This window comes from Ovis aries, chromosome 15, assembly GCF_016772045.2.
Source record: "Ovis aries strain OAR_USU_Benz2616 breed Rambouillet chromosome 15, ARS-UI_Ramb_v3.0, whole genome shotgun sequence".
Classification (NCBI taxonomy): domain Eukaryota; kingdom Metazoa; phylum Chordata; class Mammalia; order Artiodactyla; family Bovidae; genus Ovis; species Ovis aries.
The window spans coordinates 62327097-62348388 of NC_056068.1; the positions used below are offsets into that span (position 1 = coordinate 62327097).

At 39.0% G+C, this 21292-nt stretch overlaps 1 protein-coding gene across 2 annotated transcripts; it reads left to right on the forward strand.

Annotated features, from left to right (window-relative positions):
- The first annotated feature begins 909 nt into the window (after window positions 1–909).
- On the forward strand, window positions 910–19689 carry PRRG4 (proline rich and Gla domain 4). 2 transcript variants are annotated; one of them, XM_042233320.1, is made up of 6 exons: window positions 910–1026; window positions 1682–1809; window positions 8105–8268; window positions 9949–9997; window positions 11027–11159; window positions 15394–19689. In XM_042233320.1, exons 2-6 carry the CDS (start codon window positions 1704–1706, stop codon window positions 15626–15628), a joined length of 687 nt encoding a protein of 228 aa, XP_042089254.1. In that variant the 5' UTR covers window positions 910–1026; window positions 1682–1703; the 3' UTR covers window positions 15629–19689. The 2 variants fall into 2 exon arrangements, with proteins under 2 accessions (XP_042089254.1, XP_004016430.1); XM_004016381.5 differs by lacking the exon at window positions 910–1026 and adding an exon at window positions 1057–1295.
- Window positions 19690–21292: the final 1603 nt, after the last annotated feature.

The following is a 21292-nucleotide window of genomic DNA, read 5'->3' on the forward strand; positions in this document are numbered from 1 at the left end:
GAACAGGCAAATTTTATTAATCTCTATGAAAAACGTACATGCTGATACTTAAATCTACTACCATAGAAAATAATGGAAAACACAAAACACAAGCAAGCACGCTATTAGCTGGGTGATGACGTCGTTACACGCCAAATGGCCTCTGGAACTTTCCGCTGTACATTCAGGAGACAATGACAGCGAAAAGGGCAAATTATGTCTTTGTACCATAAAGGAAATAGTTTTGACCGCGGAGACCCCTTGAAAGGATCTTGGAGACGGCCCAGACCTGGCGGACCGCGATTTGAAAACCAATGTAATCAATTGATTTTTAAGGTCACTTCCCATTGTATATGCTCTGAAAGATTTTGTTCTCCTTCGCGGACCACCCTTTGAGGCCAAAGGTTTTAAGATAGAGCTTGTCGCCTGCTGCTACTGCTAAGTCGCTTCAGTCGTGTCCGACTCTGTGAGACCCCAGAGACAGCAGCCCACCAGGCTCTCCCGTCCCTGGGATTCTCCAGGAAAGAACACTGGAGTGGGTTGCTATTTCCTTCTCCAATGCATGAAAGTGAAAAGTGAAAGTGAAGTCGCTCAGTCGTGTCCGACTCTTCATGACCCTATGGACTGCAGCCCACCAGGCTCCTCCGTCCATGGGATTTTCCAGGCAAGAGTACTGGAGCGGGATGCCATTGCCTTCTCCAAGGTCTTAAGATAGAGCTCGTCTCCTAGTGAAACCCAAATCGAAAAATCCCCAGACGAGCCAGAGGGAGGGTTCAGCAGGCGGTTTCTGTTTAGCGCTGGGAGGTGAACTCACGCCGCCCTGCGTCGGCAGAGGACGCGGGGTCTAGAAACCAGTCCCAAACCCGCCACCTGCGCGCCAAGGCGGGGCCAGAACTGGCTGCAGGCGGCGGGACTCGCCCAGGGCTTAGCGCAGAAAGAGGTGGTGGCGGCTGCGAGGCGCGGCTCCTGGAGACGCCAGTCAACCGCCAGCCCGCCCGCCACAGGTGCGCCGGCCCCCGCGGGGAGGAGCGCGGCCGGTGCTCCCAGGTAGCTCCCTCCTCTGGTTCTCACCGCTCTACTCCGCGGCCTCCCGGGATCCAGGCAGGACTCGCACCGCGCGTCCCGGAGCCGGCCAGGGCGCCCCCTCCGCGGATCCCAAGCTCTTCCTCCGCCTGAGCGAGGGGGCCCTTCCCGCCCTGCGAAGAGCAAGGCGCGGATTCGGCGAGGGCCGAGACCGAGGGTCTGGCGGCCGCAGGGACGACCGAAGTACGGGGCTCCGGCCCGGCTGCTGCCGGAACATGCGCCCGGAGCTGCAGGTGCGGGAGCCCGGAGGCTCGGCTCCGGCAGGGAATGGGTGGCTGGGAGGGGGCCTCCTCGGCGGACCAGGTCCGATTGCGACGCAGAGGGTCGATAGGCGCCCGCTCTGCCGGCCTCAGAGTCCGGAGAGCGGGGGCTAGGGAGGTGGGGACTGGGATAGTGGGCGGGTGGGTGGAGGGGAGGCGGCATTTGTCCCCCGGAGCTTTCGGGGCCGCTTTCCGGGCGCCGATCGGACCCTGGTGACCGAAACCGCGCGCGGGGCGCAATCACGCGATGATTTTGAGCACAACAGGTCGGTGACTCGTTCCCATAGGAATTTAACCTTCTAAGCTGGGGGCACTTCTGACCTGTGTTTTTGGTTGGTTGGTTATTTTGTTTGTTTCAGTTTGTTTGACAGTTGCCAGACTATGTTTCTACTCCTGGTGCTACTCAGCCAACTGCCCGTAGTTACCTTCGCGTTTCCTCATTGCACAAGAAGTCCCTCGGAGGAGTCTAGGCATGCGAGAGAAGAAGGTGAGCCTGGCTGCAGATCCCAAGAAACCGTTCTGAAAACTCGAGCCTGTATTCCAGGGCTCAAACGAGAAAGTGTAGTCTTTGAGATTAAATGCCCTCATCAATCGTAGAAGGGCTAAAATGCGCTTTAATTTGTAGTTTATTTGGTAATGTTGTGGTTTGTTATATTAACTGCAGTTTTTAATTCTGAGACTTACTTTTGTAAATATGTATTTAAGACCAGGTGGGTAGTTAACTGAATGGAAAACCTGTTTCAACTTCTGAAAATTAGTGAGTGCCGTTTTTCTAGATGAGGCTGTGTGGTAATTCTGATGGGCATAATTGTTCTTCCTGGAAAGATGGACAAGGAGTCCAGGACCTAGTCTGGATTTGTTAGCAGACTCTGGGCAAGTTACTTAACCCCCTTTCAGCTTTTAAAATGATTAGGGAGTGAGGAGTGGAGTGACCTCTGAGGTCCTTTTTTACTTTTAAATGTCTGGTTATGTGGGTAAAGTTAGATGGTGTGAGAAGATTAGGTTTGGGGCTTGCTAACCTAGAATTGCACACCTTGTGGTCTCCAGGTCATAAATAGATTCCTGCCCACATTTTGAAAGCCTAAGGTAGAAAACACAGGAAAGAAAAAAACTTGGCTTTCTCCCTGCCAAATCACTGTGCTTCCCTACCTGGTGCCAATGCTTTGGATCCACCTCCCCACACATATCTGTCCCACATTCATTCTCATCAGGTCCTACTCTCATTCTCTTTTGAGAAGGATCTGTTACACTAAAACTCCTAATCATAACACTAATAATGGTTAATACAGTTTAGTGTCTCAAGCCTTCTAGGAGACTGTGTGTATGTTAAAATAGGGCAATATCTTAACTTTAAGGAATCAAACACTGACCACAGAATTCTAAGCAACTGGATAAAGTAGTTAGTGGAACAGGATTTGCAAGGAGATCCTTCCTGGTGCCTTCCACGTTGCACCGTATATTTAAGTCCATTCATATATAAGGTTGATGATCCATACTCAGCAGGACCAGATGCTGGGTCCAGAGTGTTTATGAGTACATTCATTCATTCACAAGATATAGGCATAAAAGACATTCTCCAGGACTTCATAAACTGTGGAAGGAATTTAGAGATCACACTTGAATGCAGAAGGCTGGAGATATCTGTGGGAAATATAAACGAGGAACTGTGTGTATTTAAAAGGCTTCTCTGGTGGTTCAGTTGATAAAGAATCTGCCTGCAGGAACTCAAACAGGGGGTCTGTATCAACCTAGAAGGGTGGGATTGGGAGGAAGCTGGGAGGGAAGTTCAAGACGGAGGGGGCATATATATAGCCATGGCTGATTCATCTTGAGGTTTGACAAAAACAAAATTCTGTAAAGAAATTATCCTTCAATTAAAAAATAAATAAAAAATTTTTTAATGAAAAACAACAAAAAAAAGTCTGCCTGCAGTGCAGGAGACCTGAGTTTTTTCTCCAGGTCAGGAAGATCTCCTGGGGAAGGAAATAGCAACCTACTCCAGTATTCTTGCCTGGAAATCCGAATAGACTGCTTCACCTAATGGGCGAGGCAGGGTGTAAACTGATAATCTCCATAAACTCTATGACAGAAGTAGAAGCAGAGAGTTCAAGAGCAGAGGTATTGGTTAGCCGTATTAGTTAGCATTAGTATTAGTTAGGTATTAGTTAGCATAGTAGCTATGTCTCTGGAGAGCTGTATAGTGCAGAAGCCAGTGCTCTCTGCATATGAGATATAACAAATGGAGATATGAAAAGTAACTAGGAAAATAAAAGACCTTCAGTTGTGTTCTGATAAAGCCGAGAGGTGAGATTTAAATGACTCAAAGGGAACTTATTTAGAAAGCATGGAAAGACAGGAGAGGAGAATAGAATATCTCGGTAGGTTTAAAACAGGGAAATAGACAGCCTCTTAGGATAGTCTAAGTCAGGAGAAATAAAGATGAGAAGATAATCTGAGGCAGCAGATACAAAAGTGCAGAGGCCAGTGTATCCTCTGGCAATGGCCTGAGGGGAAACAGGAACCATTGCTGCAAGTTCAGGATGCTCCAGGGGCATGGAAGTTTGCTTCTTTTAATTAAAAGCAAGTCCAGGCTACTTAGAACACAGATAACAAAGGACCGGATTTCTCCTGAGATCATAAGGGAGGCAAGAAGTGTGATAAGGCATTGAAGGTCTAAGATGAACCATGGACTGAATTAGAACTTTCAACCTCAGGAAGTTGTGGACAGCAGTCCCTCCCAGAAGGCATGTTTTATACAGCAGTCGAGACTTTCATTGGCATAAATATCATTTAAGGAACAATAAAAGTGTTTGTGACCCACTTTTTTATTTTCCTTTTAAGTTGAAGGTCCCATTTAGAAGTCGGGTGTTTTGTAACTCAGATAACAGGAGGCCAACAATGAGAAATTTGGCACTGCTTTTCTAGCCAGTAAAATGTAAAGATCTGGGCATATCTGAGAAGCAGCAATACAAAGGCAGATTTCTAATTCTCTGTTCTGAAATCAGATTTTGTAAGTAAGTACAGTACAACTAAGTTAAGCAGACTCAAAGTTACTTCATCCCTGGTTTAGTATTATAAACCTGTGCCAAGATTACAAACAGGCCATACCTCTGTATTGCCTCAACTCGGAGAATTTAGGTCCAAGAGGAAAGTCAAGTTCAGTCATTTATTATTGTAAGTAATTTGGGGGAGCACCTCTGTGTGTCAACATCCCTGCTTTAATGGAATTTTCCTTCTAGCTAGGGGAACAGAGTGGTAACAGATAAGTAAATAAAGCATATAGAACACTAGCTGGAAAGTGCCATGAAAAAAACACGGTGTGGGATGGGGATTGGCAGAGGTGAGTGGCGATGGGGTTCAAGGTAACACTGAACAAAATGTGGAAGTGAGAATACAGACTGAGAGAGGAAAGTTCTATTCAGTGGAAAGCAAGTTCAAAGGCAGGAGAGATCTGGGCACATTGGAAATGTGCTGTCACTGTCGTGGACAGGGAGATGACTTAGAGGGCCATTATAAGAATCCCAACGAAAAATGATGGCGACTTGGAAAGTTTCTCAGTCTGTTTCGTGGTTGCGTAAAATCCACAAGAATAAAGAAGAGGAAAGAACCAACATTTTGTCACAGGACAGAATGGTCTACCTTTTTAGAATATTTCTCAAAACAACTAGCACTAATGAACTGATTCTGGCTCCCGTCCTTGGTTCAAGTAGCTCATAAATCTTATTTATAACTTAGAAATGAAGATGCTAGAATAACACTGGCCAGTAGAAATAGAATGTGCACCACATGAATCATTTAAAATTTTCTAGCAGCCACATTTTAAAAAGTAAAAAGAAATAGGTGCAACTAATTTTGATAAAGTATTTAATTTAACCCAATATATCCCAAATATTTAACCTAATATTACAAATATAAGCAAAAGAAAACATTGAGATACTTTACATTTTTCTTAACCATGTCTTTGAAGTCCCTTTCTACACTTAGCGTTCAGTTCAGTCACTCAGTCGTGTCTGACTCTTTGTGACCCCATGGACCACAGCATGCCTCCCTGTTGACCACCAACTCCCGGAGTCTACTCAAACTCTTCTCCATTGAGTCTGAGATGCCAACCAACCATCTCCTCCTCTGTTGTCCCCTTCTCCTCCTGCCTTCAATCTTTCCCAGCATCAGGGTCTTTTCAAGTGAGTCAGCTTTTCACATCAGGTGGCCAAAGTATTGGAGTTTGAGCTTCAACATCAGTCCTTCCAATGAACACCCGGGACTGATCTCCTTTAGGATGGACTGGTTGGATCTCCTTGCAGTCCAAGGGACTCTCAAAAGTCTTCTCCAACACCACAGTTCAAAAGCATCAATTCTTCAGCACTCAGCTTTCTTTATAGTCCAGTTCTCACATCCATACATGACTACCGGAAAAACCATAGCCTTGATTAACCTTTGCTGGCAAAGTAATGTCTCTGCTTTCTAATATCCTGTCTAGGTTGGTCATAACTTTCCTTCCAGGGAGCAAGCATCTTTTAATTTCATGGCTGCAATCACCATCTGCAGTGATTTTGGAGCCCCCAAAAATAAAGTCTGACACTGTTTCCTCATCTATTTGCCATGAAGTGATGGGACCGGATGCTATGATCTTAGTTTTCTGAATGTTGAGCTTTAAGCCAACTTTTTCACTCTATTTCACTTTCATCAAGAGGCTCTTTAGTTCTTCACTTTCTTCCATAAGGGTGGTGTCATCTGCTTATCTGAGGTTATTGATATTTCTCCTGGCAATCTTGATTCCAGCTTGTGCTTCTTCCAGCCCAGTGTTTCTCATGATGTACTCTGCATAGAAGTTAAATAAGCATGGTGACAATATACAGCCTTGATGTACTCCTTTTCCTATTTGGAACCAATCTGTTGTTCCATGTCCAGTTCGAACTGTTGCTTCCTGACCTGCATACAGATTTTTCAAGAGGTAGGTCAGGTGGTCTGGTATTCCCATCTCTTTCAGAATTGTCCACAGTTTATTGTGATCCACACAGTCAAAGGCTTTGGCATAGTCAGTAAAGCAGAAATAGATGTTTTTCTGGAACTCTCTTGCTTTTTCCATGATCAAGAGGATGTTGGCCATTTGATCTCTGGTTCCTCTGCCTTTTCTAAAACCATCTTGAACATCTGGAAGTTCACAGTTCACGTGTTGCTGAAGCCTGGCTTGGAGAATTTTAAGCACTAGTTTACTAGCGTGTGAGATGAGTGCAATTGTGCAGTAGTTTGAGCATTCTTTGGCATTGCCTTTCTTTAGGATTGGAATGAAAACTGACCTTTTCCAGTCCTGTGGCCACTGCTGAGTTTTCCAAATTTGCTGGCATATTGAGTGCAGCCCTTTCACAGCATCATCTTTCAGGATTTGAAATAATAGCTCAACTGGAATTCCATCACCTCCACTACCTTTGTTCGTAGTGATGCTTTCTAAGGCCCACTTGACTTCACATTGCAGGATGTCTGGCCATCGTGATTATCTGGGTCGTGAAGATCTTTTTTGTACAGTTCTTCTGTGTATTCTTGCCACCTCTTCTTAATATTTTCTGCTTCTGTTAGGTCCCTACCATTTCTGTCCTTTATTGAGCCCATCTTTGCATGAAATGTTTCCTTGGTATCTCTAATTTTCTTGAAGAGATCTCTAGTCTTTCCCATTCTGTTCTTTTCCTCTATTTCTTTGCACTGATCACTGAGGAAGGCTTTCTTACCTCTCCTTGCTATTCTTTGGAACTCTGCATTCAGATGGGTATATCTTTCCTTTTCTCCTTTACTTTTCGCTTCTCTTCTTTTCACAGCTATTTGTAAGGCCTCCCTAGACAGCCATTTTGCTTTTTTGCATTTCTTTTTTAGGGGGATGGTCTTGATCCCTGTCTCCTATACAATGTTAATGATCCTCTGTCCATCATTCATCAGGCCCTCTGTCTATCAGATCTAGTCCCTTAAATCTATTTCTCACTTCCACTGTATTATCATAAGGGATTTGATTTAGGTCATACCTGAATGGTCTAGTGGTTTTCTCCACTATCTTCAATTTAAGTCTGAATTCTACACTTACAGCACATTCAAGTCACACTAGCCACGTTTCAGGTTTTCGATACCATATGTGACTAGTGGCTGCTATATTGGACAAAACAGCTCTGTTAAGACTCACACCTGGGACTTCCTTGGTGGTCCAGCATTCTTGGTCAGGACTCTGTGCTACTAATGCAGGGGCATGGGTTCAGTCCTGGTTGGGAACTAAGATCTTGCATGCCACACAGCGCTGCCAAAAAAAAAGTGATTTAGGAAATGGCAACCCAGAGGTGTAAGTGACTTATCCCAGGAGATACAGCTGATAGCTAAGCCAAATCAGTAAAGAAAAATCTGTGTCTTCTGTGTCTAACACTCTGCCACTACACCAGACTAATTTTTCTCAGTCAAAATAATAGGAAACCAGTGCTTTAGAGGTAGCGTAGTCTGGCTGTCATTTATTGGAAAAATAATTGTCTAGAGGAAAAAAATGAAACTCAATTTTTTTTCACTTATGCTGAGAACTTTGGACATAATCTACTCAAGTATGTCCTGGAATTTGATTAATATCTGTATTTCATCTTTAGCAGGAATTGTTTTTACTGATGATATTTCTTTTTGTCAGATTTAAAAACCACAGAGGAAAGTTGGGCATAATTTAACCACATCAAAGGAACTATGTGCTCTTCCCATAATTAAAACAGAAATTTTCTGCCTTATTTTTGTCAATGTTTGAAATCTTTCTATTTCTTTGTTAGTATTTACATCAAAAGAAGAAGCAAACCTGTTCATACATAGACACCTCCTATATAATAGATTTGATTTGGAGCTCTTCACTCCCGGTGACCTAGAAAGAGAATGCATAGAAGAACTTTGTAATTATGAGGAAGCCAGAGAGATTTTTGTGGATGAAGATAAAACGGTAATTTTGTTGATGATGTTAATTGGCTAGACATTTATTAAATTGTACTTTAAAAAGTGGTACTTTTCAGGCATTAGAAATTATATGCCTTAAATAAAATTAGGATTGTATACCTGTTATCTCTTTCTACTTTCTTAAAATGCTAATTAACCCATTTAGATTTTACTTTATACTTTCCTAGGTTTACAGTAATTAGCAGATTATCAATTGTGTTATAATTTTGTGTTTAACATTTATGATATTCAAAGACAGTCTTGAAGCACAGTGAATTAAACTTTAGGATATTGAGTTAGTTCTCTGACTCAGGCTTCAATCAGTCAAAACTCAGAGAAATTTTTCCTATCAAGACTTAGCTTTTTGATGACTATATTTCAAGTACTTATTGACAATCTACTATGTGTCATATGCTCTCCTAGAAACTGAGGATAAAATACATATTCCCTGCATTCAGGAGTTTATTGCTTGGCAATAAACTTTTAGAATGTCTCCCTTAAAATATAATTAACTTCTGTCTGTTAATCCTGAAAAATACAAAACAAATAGCCAGCACTGTCCCTGTTATAATCTGGCATATTCTTTAAGAATATCAAGTGACCCAGATTCTTTGCTTTTGTAAATAACCCCAAGCTTAAATAACCCCAGCTCTTTTTCCCCTTCCTCAAGAATCCCGTTTTACTCTTTAGTCACTAAGAACCTCTCTAGGTATTCTTCAAATGAAGGTGTTACTGAAACTCAGCTCTTTTTCTTCCCAAATTCTCCCCAGCCTCCCATTCCCTGCTATTACCTGCTGCATCTATTAGAGAAAGGAAGCAAAGACTGCTCCGCCTTGTAGTTGTGTCTGTTGAAATTCTAATCTGTTTCTCACAAAACCGTTTTCTAGTTTTATCACAGTTCCTTAAAAACGGCTTCCATTCTCTCAAGTAACACTGAACTTAAAAAGTCTCAGGGATGTCTTTCCAAATCAATAAATACCTTTTAATAAAATCTCTGAGCAAGGGCTTCCCTGGTGGTCCAGTGGTTGAAAGCCTGCCTCCAATGCAGAGGACATGGGTTAGATCTCTGACCCCAGAAGATCACACGTGCCTCAGGGCAAGTCAATTGAGTCCATGCCCCACACCAAGAGAAGACACCACAATGGAAAGCCCTTGCCCTCCAACCAGAGAGCAGCTGCCGATTGCCACAACTGGAGAAAACCTGCCCGCAAACAACACAGACCCAGCACAACCAAAAATAAATTGATTGTTTCAAAAACCTATAAAAACCTCCCATCGAACTGAAGGCTCACCTAAGTGTAGAAAAAAGTCAGACTCCTTTTCAAACACGATCATGAGTCCTCTGCTTCAACTTCCACCTCTGCTGTTTTCATCAACTCTCTAATTCGGTAGTGTCCCTGGACACCTGAGTGAGGGCCCTGGGCCAATGAAGGAAGAATATCAGGGTCCAGTGGTAAAGAGCTGGCACTAGCAATAAAGCCCCGGCCAATTTCAGTTGGAAGAAACGGTAGTGGGTGGCAATGCTTTAATTATTTAATAGAGTGAGTCACTTGCTCCAGCATGAATGAACTGGTGTCTTATATGTGGCACGTGCCAAGTGTTTACACCCCTAGTCGAGGTCCTGGAGACCAAAGGAAATGATGTTAAAGATATTAAATAAACTTGGAAATTTTTACCTTTCTCTTAGATGAAATTTTGGCAAGAATATTCAGTTAGAGGACCAACCACAAAATCAGGTAAGGCAAGAATGGATCAATTTTAATGTTTTTTTTTTTTTTCCATCCTCCATCATAGTACATTTTTAGTTTCGTTGTTTGAGTTTGGTTGTTGCACAACGTACATATCTTGTAAATCCGGGAAAGGTTTCTCAATTATACGCAGGGCTATCTAAGACAGAGAAGGCCGCATTCATCTATTTACACACTGAAAATCAAGTTTGGTGAGATACTAGGGAAATGAGATAATAGGCTTAATTCGCTCTTTTAAACAGCTCAGCTAAGTCAGGACTTGCACAGAATAAAAGTCAGACTGTTATTCGAGTAGTAAGCTATTTCAAATTTTTTTCTTTTTTACCATTACAAGTGAATGAAATACTTGGGCTACTAAGTAAATTAATATTTTTAGGTAGAATTAAGTAACTTCTAGAGAGGGGAGATCCTTTGTCTTATCTGCATTGATCATCTCTAGCTGCTTTTAGTCAGGTTCGTTTTGTTTTTACCAGCGATTTATTCATTCCCCCAGGCAGGGCTCCAGCTGTAGGGAGACTGTATTACATATAGCTACTCTGGAGTGGCTTAGTAAATTTCTGTCAGTAGTTAATATCAAAATGTGTATAGTTGAACAAAGAATATGTTTATCCTGCTTAGACTTTTATTCATTTAAGAAGACATCTAAAATAAATCAGACACTTCCCCTGGTGGTCCAGTGGCTAAGTCTCTGAACTCCCAATGCAGGGAACCCGGGTTCCACCCCTGGTCAGGGATCTAGAACCCACATGCCACGACTAAGACTCAGCACAGCCAAAATGAATAAATAATTTTAATTAAAATAATAAAAATAAATGAAGCCATACCTAGGGCTTTTAGGAAGTATATGTTTCCCCACCCCCCACCCCAGGTCATTCCTCTGGCACAGACTTTTAAAAATAACCAATATTAATTATTAGATGCTTAATAATGTGCTTACACTCAATGTTAAATTTATTGGAATCATAGGTGGTGCTTTTCAGTTGTTATATTTATGTTAGTTTAATGATTTCTCTTAAGATACTAACAGAGAGAAAATCGACGTTATGGGCCTTCTGACTGGATTAATTGCTGCTGGAGTATTTTTGGTTATTTTGGGATTAGCTGGTTACTATCTTTGTATCACCAAGTGTCACAGGCAACAATATCCAGGGTAAGTATTGAGTGAAAACATTTAATTTATGATTATACTTTCTATACTATTATTTTTAAATGGCTACAAAAATGACTGCCTATATTTTGAAGTATATTTTTTATTTTGGAATAATTTCAGATATACAGGAAAGTTACAAAGGTAGCCCAGAGAGTTCCTATATACCTTCGCCAGTTCCCTCGTTGTTAAACTCTTATGTTACCATATTACATTTGTAAAACTAACAAGCCAACTTTGGGCTTCCCTGGCGGCTCAGATGGTAAAGAATGTCTGCAATGCAGGAAACCTGGGTTCAGTCCCTAGTTTAGGAAGATTCCCCTGGAGAAGGGAATGGGTAGCCACTTCCAGTATTCTTGCCTGGAGGATTCAGTGGACAGAGAAGCCTGGCGGGCTCCCATCCACGGGGTCACAAAGAGTCGGACATGACTGAGCAACTAACACGAGCCAATGTTAATACATTGCTATTATTAACTGAATTCCAGCATATTAGTAAAGCTTCCTAAAGGCCATAATTGTTTGCATAATAAATCTCAACATCATTAGAATAAAAAGTTATTCTCATTCATATTCTTATCTGCAAGTATAGATAAAAGTGTAGAACTACCTTATTTAAAAAAAAAAAAGCAACAGATGCAAAACAGGCAATCAGGATTATTTCTTGTATATCCTTATTTACCCTATTTATGGTTCCAAATTCTATAAAGACGCTCATTACTGACCAGGTGATAAAACGATTATGGAAATAGATAGTGGTGATGGCTGTACAACATTGTGAATATAATAAATACCATTAATTGTACACCTGAAAATGGTTATAATGACAAATTTTGTTATGCATATTTTACCATAATAAAATTTTTTTCTTTATTGTTAAGGTAAGAGTTTAGGGGAATAGAGGTGGAATTAGGATAAATCCGTTGGAAGATAAAAGCTGAAGCCAAGTTTTCTGAGTATGATGAAAGGACAGAGGCAAGGGCAGAGGCAAGTCTGAAAGGATGCCCATAGTAAGAGTGCAGAGGAAGTTGGTTGTTGCTGTTGTTTTAGTCTCTTAGTTGTATCCAGCTCTTTTGTGATCCCATGGACTGTAGCCCACCAGGCTCCGTTCGTTGTCCATGGAATTTCTCTAGCAGGTATAGTGGAGTGAGTTGCCATTTCGTTCTCCAGGGAATCCTTCCAACCCAGGGACTGAACTTGTGTCCTCTGCATTGCACGCAAATTCTTTACCACTGCTTCCTGGGAAGCCCCTGCAGAGGAGGACATGCCTGCAAAGGGGGCAGAGGACAGGGGCAAAGTGAAGTCGTTCAGTCGTGTCCGACTCTTTGGGACCCCATGGACTGTAACCTATCAGGCTCCCCCGTCCATGGGATTTTCCAGGCAAGAATGCTGGAGTGGTTTGCCATTTCCTTCTCCAGGGGATATTCCCGACACAGGGATCGAACCCGGGTTTCCCGCATTGCAGGCGGACGCTTTACTATCTGAGCCACCAGAGAAGCCCCAAGTAAAGTGTAATTCTATCCCCCAGCTGGAATTCCTAAACAGTCCCCTGAGGCATTATCTGAGAGTTCTATAAATCCTCTAAAAGTTTGAAAAGTGAAAGAAAGTAAGGAAAATTTTGTGTAATTTTTCTTAAGCCACTATCTTTAAGCTGAGGTTTTTATTAATTTCACCTACTTAACAGACAGGGAATCAGGGAATCACCTACTTAACAGACAGGGAATCAGGGAATCAGCAAGTTCTCCCCATTTTCAAGGGCTTATTTAATATGGCTTTCTCCACAAGCTGCAGGATACCTGGAAATTCATGGGTTAATGAAGAAATTGGGATATTTATCTTTAAAGACTCTCCTTGTCTTTTATCTTTCCTTCTTTTCTATCCCATTTACAATATTTTCCCCCAAAGGCCATGTGTGTGCCCTCAGTATTTAATAATTTCCCTGAAGATCTGTGAACAGAGCTATTATTCAGTGTCATGCTCAACATCCTTCTCTTCTCTTTCCTGTTTTCTTCCATTTCTCTGCTTTTCCACACCACTACACCTTCTTACCTTATGCCTTTTTTTCTCTAAAGCCTTCTAGCTTCTTTCCTGCATGAGTTTAGAAGCAGAATTCAAAGACACATGGAGTAAAGAGGCGCCATTTTTATGCATGTTTTCTGTGTATGTTATTATTAAATTTTGAAAACCCAGATATCTCTTATTTTAAAAGTAAGATTAGTTATCCTTAGTACAGTAGAATGCTGTCCCATTTACAGGTCATTTTTACATCTACTGTCTCACTTTGATTCTCAGAGCAACCCTTTATAGGGCACATTTCAAACTAGGTTAACCAGACAGTCCTTTGTGTTAAGATTAATTTTTAAATACTTACTAACTGACTAAAGTACTTTTTTATCAATTGTCCCAAGAAATTCTTCCAACAGAGTTACATGTTCTCTTTCTACCTTTTGCAAGTCTGAAAGTGGGGGAAGGGTGAGGAATATTTTGAAAAAGAGTGAAAAATGAGATCATTGTTAGAATAGTTTGTCTCATTCTTTTGTAAAAACATGCCAAGAAATGGGCAACAAGATCTTTTCATTTCTTAGTCCCTATATTTTATGGAGAGAAATAGGCATAATATAATGTTGTCAGCTTATCTGAGATGTTCTTGGTGTGTACTTTCTGATTTCAGTCATGTAAGATGTATGTAAGAAATCACTGTGAAAACACTTAATGATTTTAGTATCATTATACTGCTCCTGTAACAGATTTTGAAGGTCAACGTGGAAAAATTTATTTGTTCAAGTATAACATGTCTCTCCTGTTTCCTATAAGCAAACTAGTAGTACTTTTCATCACAAGCTAATGAATGTGGCAGGTGACAAGCCAACCATGCATACGTTCCAGATTTCCAACAGAGGAGGAATTGTATTGAGCCCTCTAAGTAAACTTCTGAGGCTCTCAGTCACCTCTCAACTATTGAAGAGCAGATTATCCAATTCCTCGATTTATATAGACCTTTTTCTTTTCTTCTCTCTCTGCTATTTTCCTCTCTCTTCCCTTTCAATTTCAGATCTCATTGTAACTTCCAACAGAAAAGGTTGATATTTAGAGGCAAGTTGATATTTAGTTTGCAAAAGTGTACAGTATTTTGGGTCTGTTAAACTCTCTTATTAGGAAGAATACTATTATAAATATTGATTATAGGTTCAGGATTATCTATATATTTTAATTATCTTATTAACCATACTACAAGAGGTTAATTTCTGCATAGATGCTTCATAGACAGCCAATTTCACAGTCTTAAGTGGATCAATTTACTTATGTTTAAGTTATAATTTGTAATTCACAAGTGAGAAGGGGAAATGTGGTTTCGGAACACCAGACCAGTATTGCATTTCAGCTTTCATTGGCTGATGTAGGTGACAAAGTTTTGTGAAAAATGGTGGAACTTGAACTAAGCCATTTTTTTTTAATTAAAAAATGTTTTTTTCTAATTGTTAGGCTTCCATCTGTGGAGATCAATGGGGAGTAAAGACGCTACCTTGGCAAGGGCAGAGAGCCATAAAATAAAGCAAGGCTAGATTAAGGGAGGCTTTGAAAAGTAGGCACAGGAGTTGGAAATTGATTCAGCAGAAAGCAGACTTCAAGTTAGACTTTTGTGGAGGAGAATGATGGGATGGAAGTCCTGCTGAGGAGGGATGGGCCAGGCAGCAAGGCTGCTGGGGTAACAGAGGAGAGAGATGGACATCCACTGATGTTATTACCTCTGTGGCATCAATTTCCTTAGCTTTGAGTTGTAGCGCCTTTCAACAAAGCCTGGATTTGGTTTAACACCATACTTTGAGAAAATTTTAATTCAGGAATAGGAGAAAAAAAGAATTCACGTGTTTTGAGTCCTCGTTACAGTATTCCAGACTCTGCCTAGATGCCTTACATAATCTTTCTCAATCCACAAAAAACATCTCTGTTGACATAGCTATTATTATTCCCATTTTACAGAAGAAGAAACCTGAGTTAGGTTACCTTGCCTTTGGTCACATTGCTATGAAATGATAGGATCCTGTTTCATACCAATGACTGACTTCAAAGCTCTTGGTCTTCCCACTAAACCAAGACTCATTCAGAGTTTATGGGTAAATTAAAACTTGTTATATTAATAAAGAAGGTTCAGCTTTGATCTAAATAGTTGGATTTCTTAATATTGCTGTCTTAACCTAAAATACTGCCTTTCCTAGACCTCAATGCTCTCTCTATTTAGTTCTTCAGACATCTACGTAAGAAGGGGCAGACACACTCCTTCCATCATCTTCAGAAGACCAGAGGAGGCTGTCTTGTCTCCATCGCCACCTTCATTGGAAGATACAGGATTACCTTCTTATGAACAGGCAGTGGCATTGACCAGAAAACAGAGTGTTTCACCACCACCACCTTATCCTGGGCTGGCAAATGATTTTAGGGTATTTAAAAAGTCTATGTCACTCCCATCTCACTAAGCCCTCACTGTCTTGGTGATATAGGACATTCACATTATTTAAGTGGTTCTTTTCCTTGAACCAAAAAAGACAGGTCAATTCAGACGTTTATGACAAACTGTAGAGAATAAAGGAGAAATAAGCATGTGTTCTCTGCCACTGGAGTTCTGTCAGCATCTTTAACCTGAACTTTATCATTATCAGCTGGATATGGAATTTTGTACCCTTGCAGTTAAGGAGAGAGCACTGTTCTGTTCAAAAGAATCTGTTATGGATGTCACAGCTAGAACTGGTGAACTGTCTGTATTCTTTGTACAGAAATGGTTGTAGGTTTGTTGTTGTTGTGTTAGTCGCTCAGTTATGTCCGATTCTTTGAGACCCTATGGATTGTAGTCTGCCAGGCTTCTCTGTCCATGGAATTCTCCAGGCAAGAATACTGGAGTGAAAAAGAAAAAAAAAAAGAATACTGGAGTGCGTAACCATTCCCTTCTCTAGGGGATCTTCCAGATCCAGGGATTGACCCAGGATCTCCAGCATTGCAGTCAGATTCTTTACTGTCTGAGCCACCAGGGAAACCCCATAGATTTTTTGTATTGAATACTAAAAAAAAAGAAAAAGAATGTCTAATTATTAGATTATTCCAAGTTATAATATTGGACCTACTCTTTTTAGGATTTCTTTTTGTTGCAAATACTTCACAGAATCTGACATGTAAATATAAATCAATAACCTTAATAAAATCAGTTTTTTATCTTAAATTATTGCATAGCATTCACAATATTTTGCACAGTTTAGTCATGAACTGTTGCTATCAGTCATACTTTATTATGGGGGGGCAGTCAATAGTTTTCTTTAAAAAATAAACACTAGGGAGTTACTTCTTCAGAAGGAACATGGTTGCAATGGAAAGGATTTGCAAGGGTTGTTAGACCATGAAGTAGATTATAGGCCTCAAATCTAGGAGTGGAGCTTGATAAATTTGTGCATATTACTGACGAGTAGACAAACCCATTTTCATTGCTAAATTATCTGTATCTGACTATGCATAACTATTAATCTGGAAAAATTTTCAAAGTTTATAAATAATAGTTTGAGAACCTAGAAGTAACTTACTTTTCTGCTATCAAAATAATATTGATTAAAGTTACCAGCAATCTTTTAATGTCTGGACACAGAAGATCGTAGGCAATAATTTTGACCTATAGTTTGTATCTTCTTCTAATTCTGTATTGTGACCAATCTCCCCTTATAAACATAATAGAGTATAAGCTATAAACTTCTGGAATGAATGTGTGAGCACAAATTTATTTGAGTGTATGTGTATGTGAATTTGTTTCCTCTTTCAGGAACTCAAAAAATAACATACTCCTGAGAAATAGAAAATTCTGTTCTTTATGTTTTTGCCAGGCATTGCTTTTTTTCTATGTAATACCATTTATAAAACCGTATTTTGTTTTATAATTTTAGAGGGATGAGATTAAAACTCACATGCGTTTGGTAGTTCCTTCCAAATTAAATGTTTAAAAAGTATAAATCATATTACACTGTGTTTGAGTGTATGCCTCTCTTTTAAGACAGTGTGATCTTAATGCAGATGAAAGAAAGATCTTAATCATTATAGACTGCTAAAGACTTTACGTTTGATATTTTCAGAGTCTCTTTGGTTACTTGTTGCAAAGAAATCATCTAGCAAAAATTTTTGTTGTTTGATATTTCATTTTGTTTTAAATTAATTTTTATTGGAGTGTAGTTGCTTTACATTGTTCTTTCAGTTTCCACTGTGCAGCAAAATGAATCAGCCATACATACATACATACATACATACATATATATCCCTTCCCTTTTGAACTTCTTTCCCATTCAGGTCACCACAGTACATTAAGTAGGGTTCTCTTACAGTGTTCTCATTAGTTATCTATTTTATACATAGTAACATTTGGATATAATTAGGAAAAGTGGTCTTTTTAATGCCACCTACATAATCTATAAAAATTTTACTATTAGTCATATATTTGCTTTACATAAGCACTTTTCCTCATATAACTTTGCCCTTATTTTAATCTTGTTTAAAAGATCAGAGGCAGGACTTCCCTGGGGATCTAGTGGTTAAGACTCTGCACTTGCAATGCAAGGGGCATGAGTTTGATTCCTGGGCAGGGAACTAAGATTCCATGTGTCACACAGCCAATAAATAAATAAAGCAAGCAAGCACCTAATGCTGGTTCTGAGGCTAATTAGGAAACATTAAAAAAAAAAAAAAAAAAAAGATTGGAAGCAAACTCCATCATTTTAGCAATCACTCTAAAGCATGCAAGGATAACTTGCCCCAAATCTAACATGTTGGTAAGAGCTAGGTTTAGAATGAGCAAGCATATTTTTTTCAACCCCATCTTATACCTATAGAATTACACTTCTCAAATTATAAAGTATTGACAATTCTAAGTCTGTATGAGAAATGTACAGACATTTGTCATTTATACATAAATGTATATAAGAGCATATGTTGCATATCTGTGTTTTCTCACACATGTGTTTCTTAGGATGGATAAAAATATAAGATATGATTTATCTTTTATTGAATCACAATCTAAAATATTCCATGAACTTGTTTACTCCAGTTGACTCACAGAAATCTTACTGTAAATCCAGCTTCAGGGCCTGTGACAACCCATCACCCAGCAGCAGCAGAGATTTGTCATATGCCATCACTTACTGTAAAACCATTCCTCTAACCTGAACAAATCTGGAATTCATTAAGATTGTGAAATAACTAGTGTTTGTTGAGAATCCAATCCATAATACTTTAAATATAAAACAGAAAATATGATAGAATCATAACCAACAAATACGATAATTAAAAGGAAAATATTAATTAAAAATTATTGACATGTATTTCTGTCCCATTCTCCCTTTTCTATTCCTGTTGTATTTTTGGTAGTGGGGTTTTTGGTTTGGTTAATTTGCTTTTGTTAGTGCTTATTCCCTGAGTAACTGATTAGTGTTAACCATTAAATCTCTCTTGACACAAACTTTATAGTTAATTAGACAGTTTTCCCCTCTATTACAATCAGGACATGAATGTAATATGGGTATGAAAAGGGAAAGTTACACAGTCGTGTCCGACTCTTTGCGACCCCAATTGTAGCCTGCCAGGCTCCTCTGTTCATGGGATTTTCCAAACAAGAATACTGGAGTGAATTGCCATTTCCTTCTCCAAGGGATCTTCCCAACCCAGGGATCAAACCAGGTCTTGTGCATTGCAGGCAGATTCTTTATCATCTGAGCCACCAGGAATAAGACTAGAAAAAGACAAATACACATTTATAGGGTTCTGCCTTCAATAGGATAGATAATCCTACACAGAATATTCTCTTTTTAAGATGAAAAAAATCAAAAAGCACAAACTATGTGTCAGAGTTTTGCATCTATTAATATTATGCCCTCTGAGTAAATACACAGAAGTCAGTGAAAATTCTCAGAACAATTAAAAACTAGAGCAATGGTGTTCTCTGAAACTGGTTTCCTGTTTGCCTATAAAATTCGAACAATTTTTTTCTATTTCTCAGATAAGTTATGTGTATTTGTACTTTTCCTATACGTACAAGTGAATTTTTTAATGAGAAGAAGTTTGTCAGTGCTGTTTGAAAGCTTAATTTCATATTATTCGTACTGTTTTTATTCTAACTGAATGTGAAATAAGTTTGTATTAGTTACTGGTTGATTTGAAATATTGTATATGGCATTTATACTACTAGAAGAATGTCTAGAATTTCTGTAATTTTTTAAAAACTAGATTCTTTTGTAAATCCTGCCTGTGTAGCATTTTGGAACATGTATGACATATATTGATACCTTTAACCTTCCGTATTGTGTTTCCTTCAGCATTTTTTTGTTGTTTAAAAATGTTTCCCTAACAGGTAAAAGTTTAAGGCAATTCAGTACTTATCAGCATTTTCATTATCTGAAAAAAGCAACTTGCTCTTGAATGCATTTTTTCTGATATGCTTGATTATATTTTGGCTTTAATGGATTTCCTATTGCAGGCATTTTTTATATATGTGAATAAACTTTATGCTAAGTAAGTATTTGTTGCTTGTTTCACTGTTTATTTGAAGAATGTTTAATTCTTATTCTTCATATAATGGCATATAATTATGTGAACAATGCATTGCATGTTTTCAAAACAGTGTTTACAGCATGATATTGCTATATCTATCTTTCACCTGGGGGTAGTAACTTTCTATTTAAACTGTTTAATTGTAATTGTGAGAGTGCTATTTTCCTTAACACAGTTTTAATATTTAATGTATTGTTTGAGACAAATTTATAATATATTACTGCTTAAAATTGAATTTACTTCTGACCTTTATCTATACATAAATTAAAAAAAAATTTTTAATATAGTAAGGTTATACTAAATTATAGGAGTAACAGTGCCTCCAACATAAGAGAAACACATTAAGTAATACTATGTATCATACAGATAAATGAACTCTGTTTTATTAAATATTACATTATGTTCAACATTTAGTCCTCCTTAAATTTTTTATCCAGTTGATTAATACATAAATGTTAATACTTTTACTCCTTAAAATTACTTTAGTCAGAGGAATGAAAAGCCAAGCTAGTGACTAGGAGAAACCATTTGCGAAAGATACATCTGATAAAGGACTGTTATCCAAACTATACAAAGAACCCTTAGAATTCAACAATAAGAAAAGGAACAACCTGATTAAAAATATGGGCAGAAGACTTGAACAGATACCTCACCAAAAAAGATGATTAGGTAACAAGCATATGAAAACATGTCCAACAGCATATCATTAAAGAATTGCAAGTCAAAACAACAAAGAGATACACACCTATTAAAATGGCCAAAATCCAGAACTCTGACCACATTAAATGTTGGTTAGGATGTGGAGCAAAATGAACTCTCATTTACTGCTCATTGGAACACAAAATGGTGCAGCCACTTTGGAAGACAGTTTGGCAGTTCCTCATAAAACTAAACATTTTTACCATTTGATCCAGCAGTCATACTCCCTAGTACTTACCCAAATGGGTTGGAAACTTAGGTCCACACAGAAACCTGCATATGGATGTTTATAACAGCCTTACTTATAATTGCCAGAACTTGAAAGCAACCAAGTTGTCCTTCAGAAAGCAAATAGATAAATAGTGGTAAATTTAGATAATGGAATATTATTCACCACTAAAAAGAAATGAGCTATCAAACCATAAAAAGACATAATGGATATTTAAATGAACACTACTAAGCCAAAAGAGCCAATCTCAAAAGGCTACAAACTGTATGATTACAACAATATGACTTTCTGGAAATGGCAAAACCAGGAAGATGTAAGAAGATCAGTGGTGTCAGGGATTGGGTGAATGAATGGGTGTGGAGGAGGAATAGGTGGAGAATAGAAAATTTTTAGAGCAGTGAAACTACTCTGTATGACATGGTAGTGGTGAAGACATATCATTATACATTTGTTAAAATGCATAGACAACTCCAAGAGTGAACTATAATATAATAGACTATGGACTTCAGGTAATAAAGATATATCAATGTCAGTTTATCAGTTATAATGACTGTGTACCTCTACGACATGGGACATTGTTAGTGGGTGAGGTTGTTCATTTGTGAGGATGGGTTATATATGAGCTTTCTATATTTCCCAT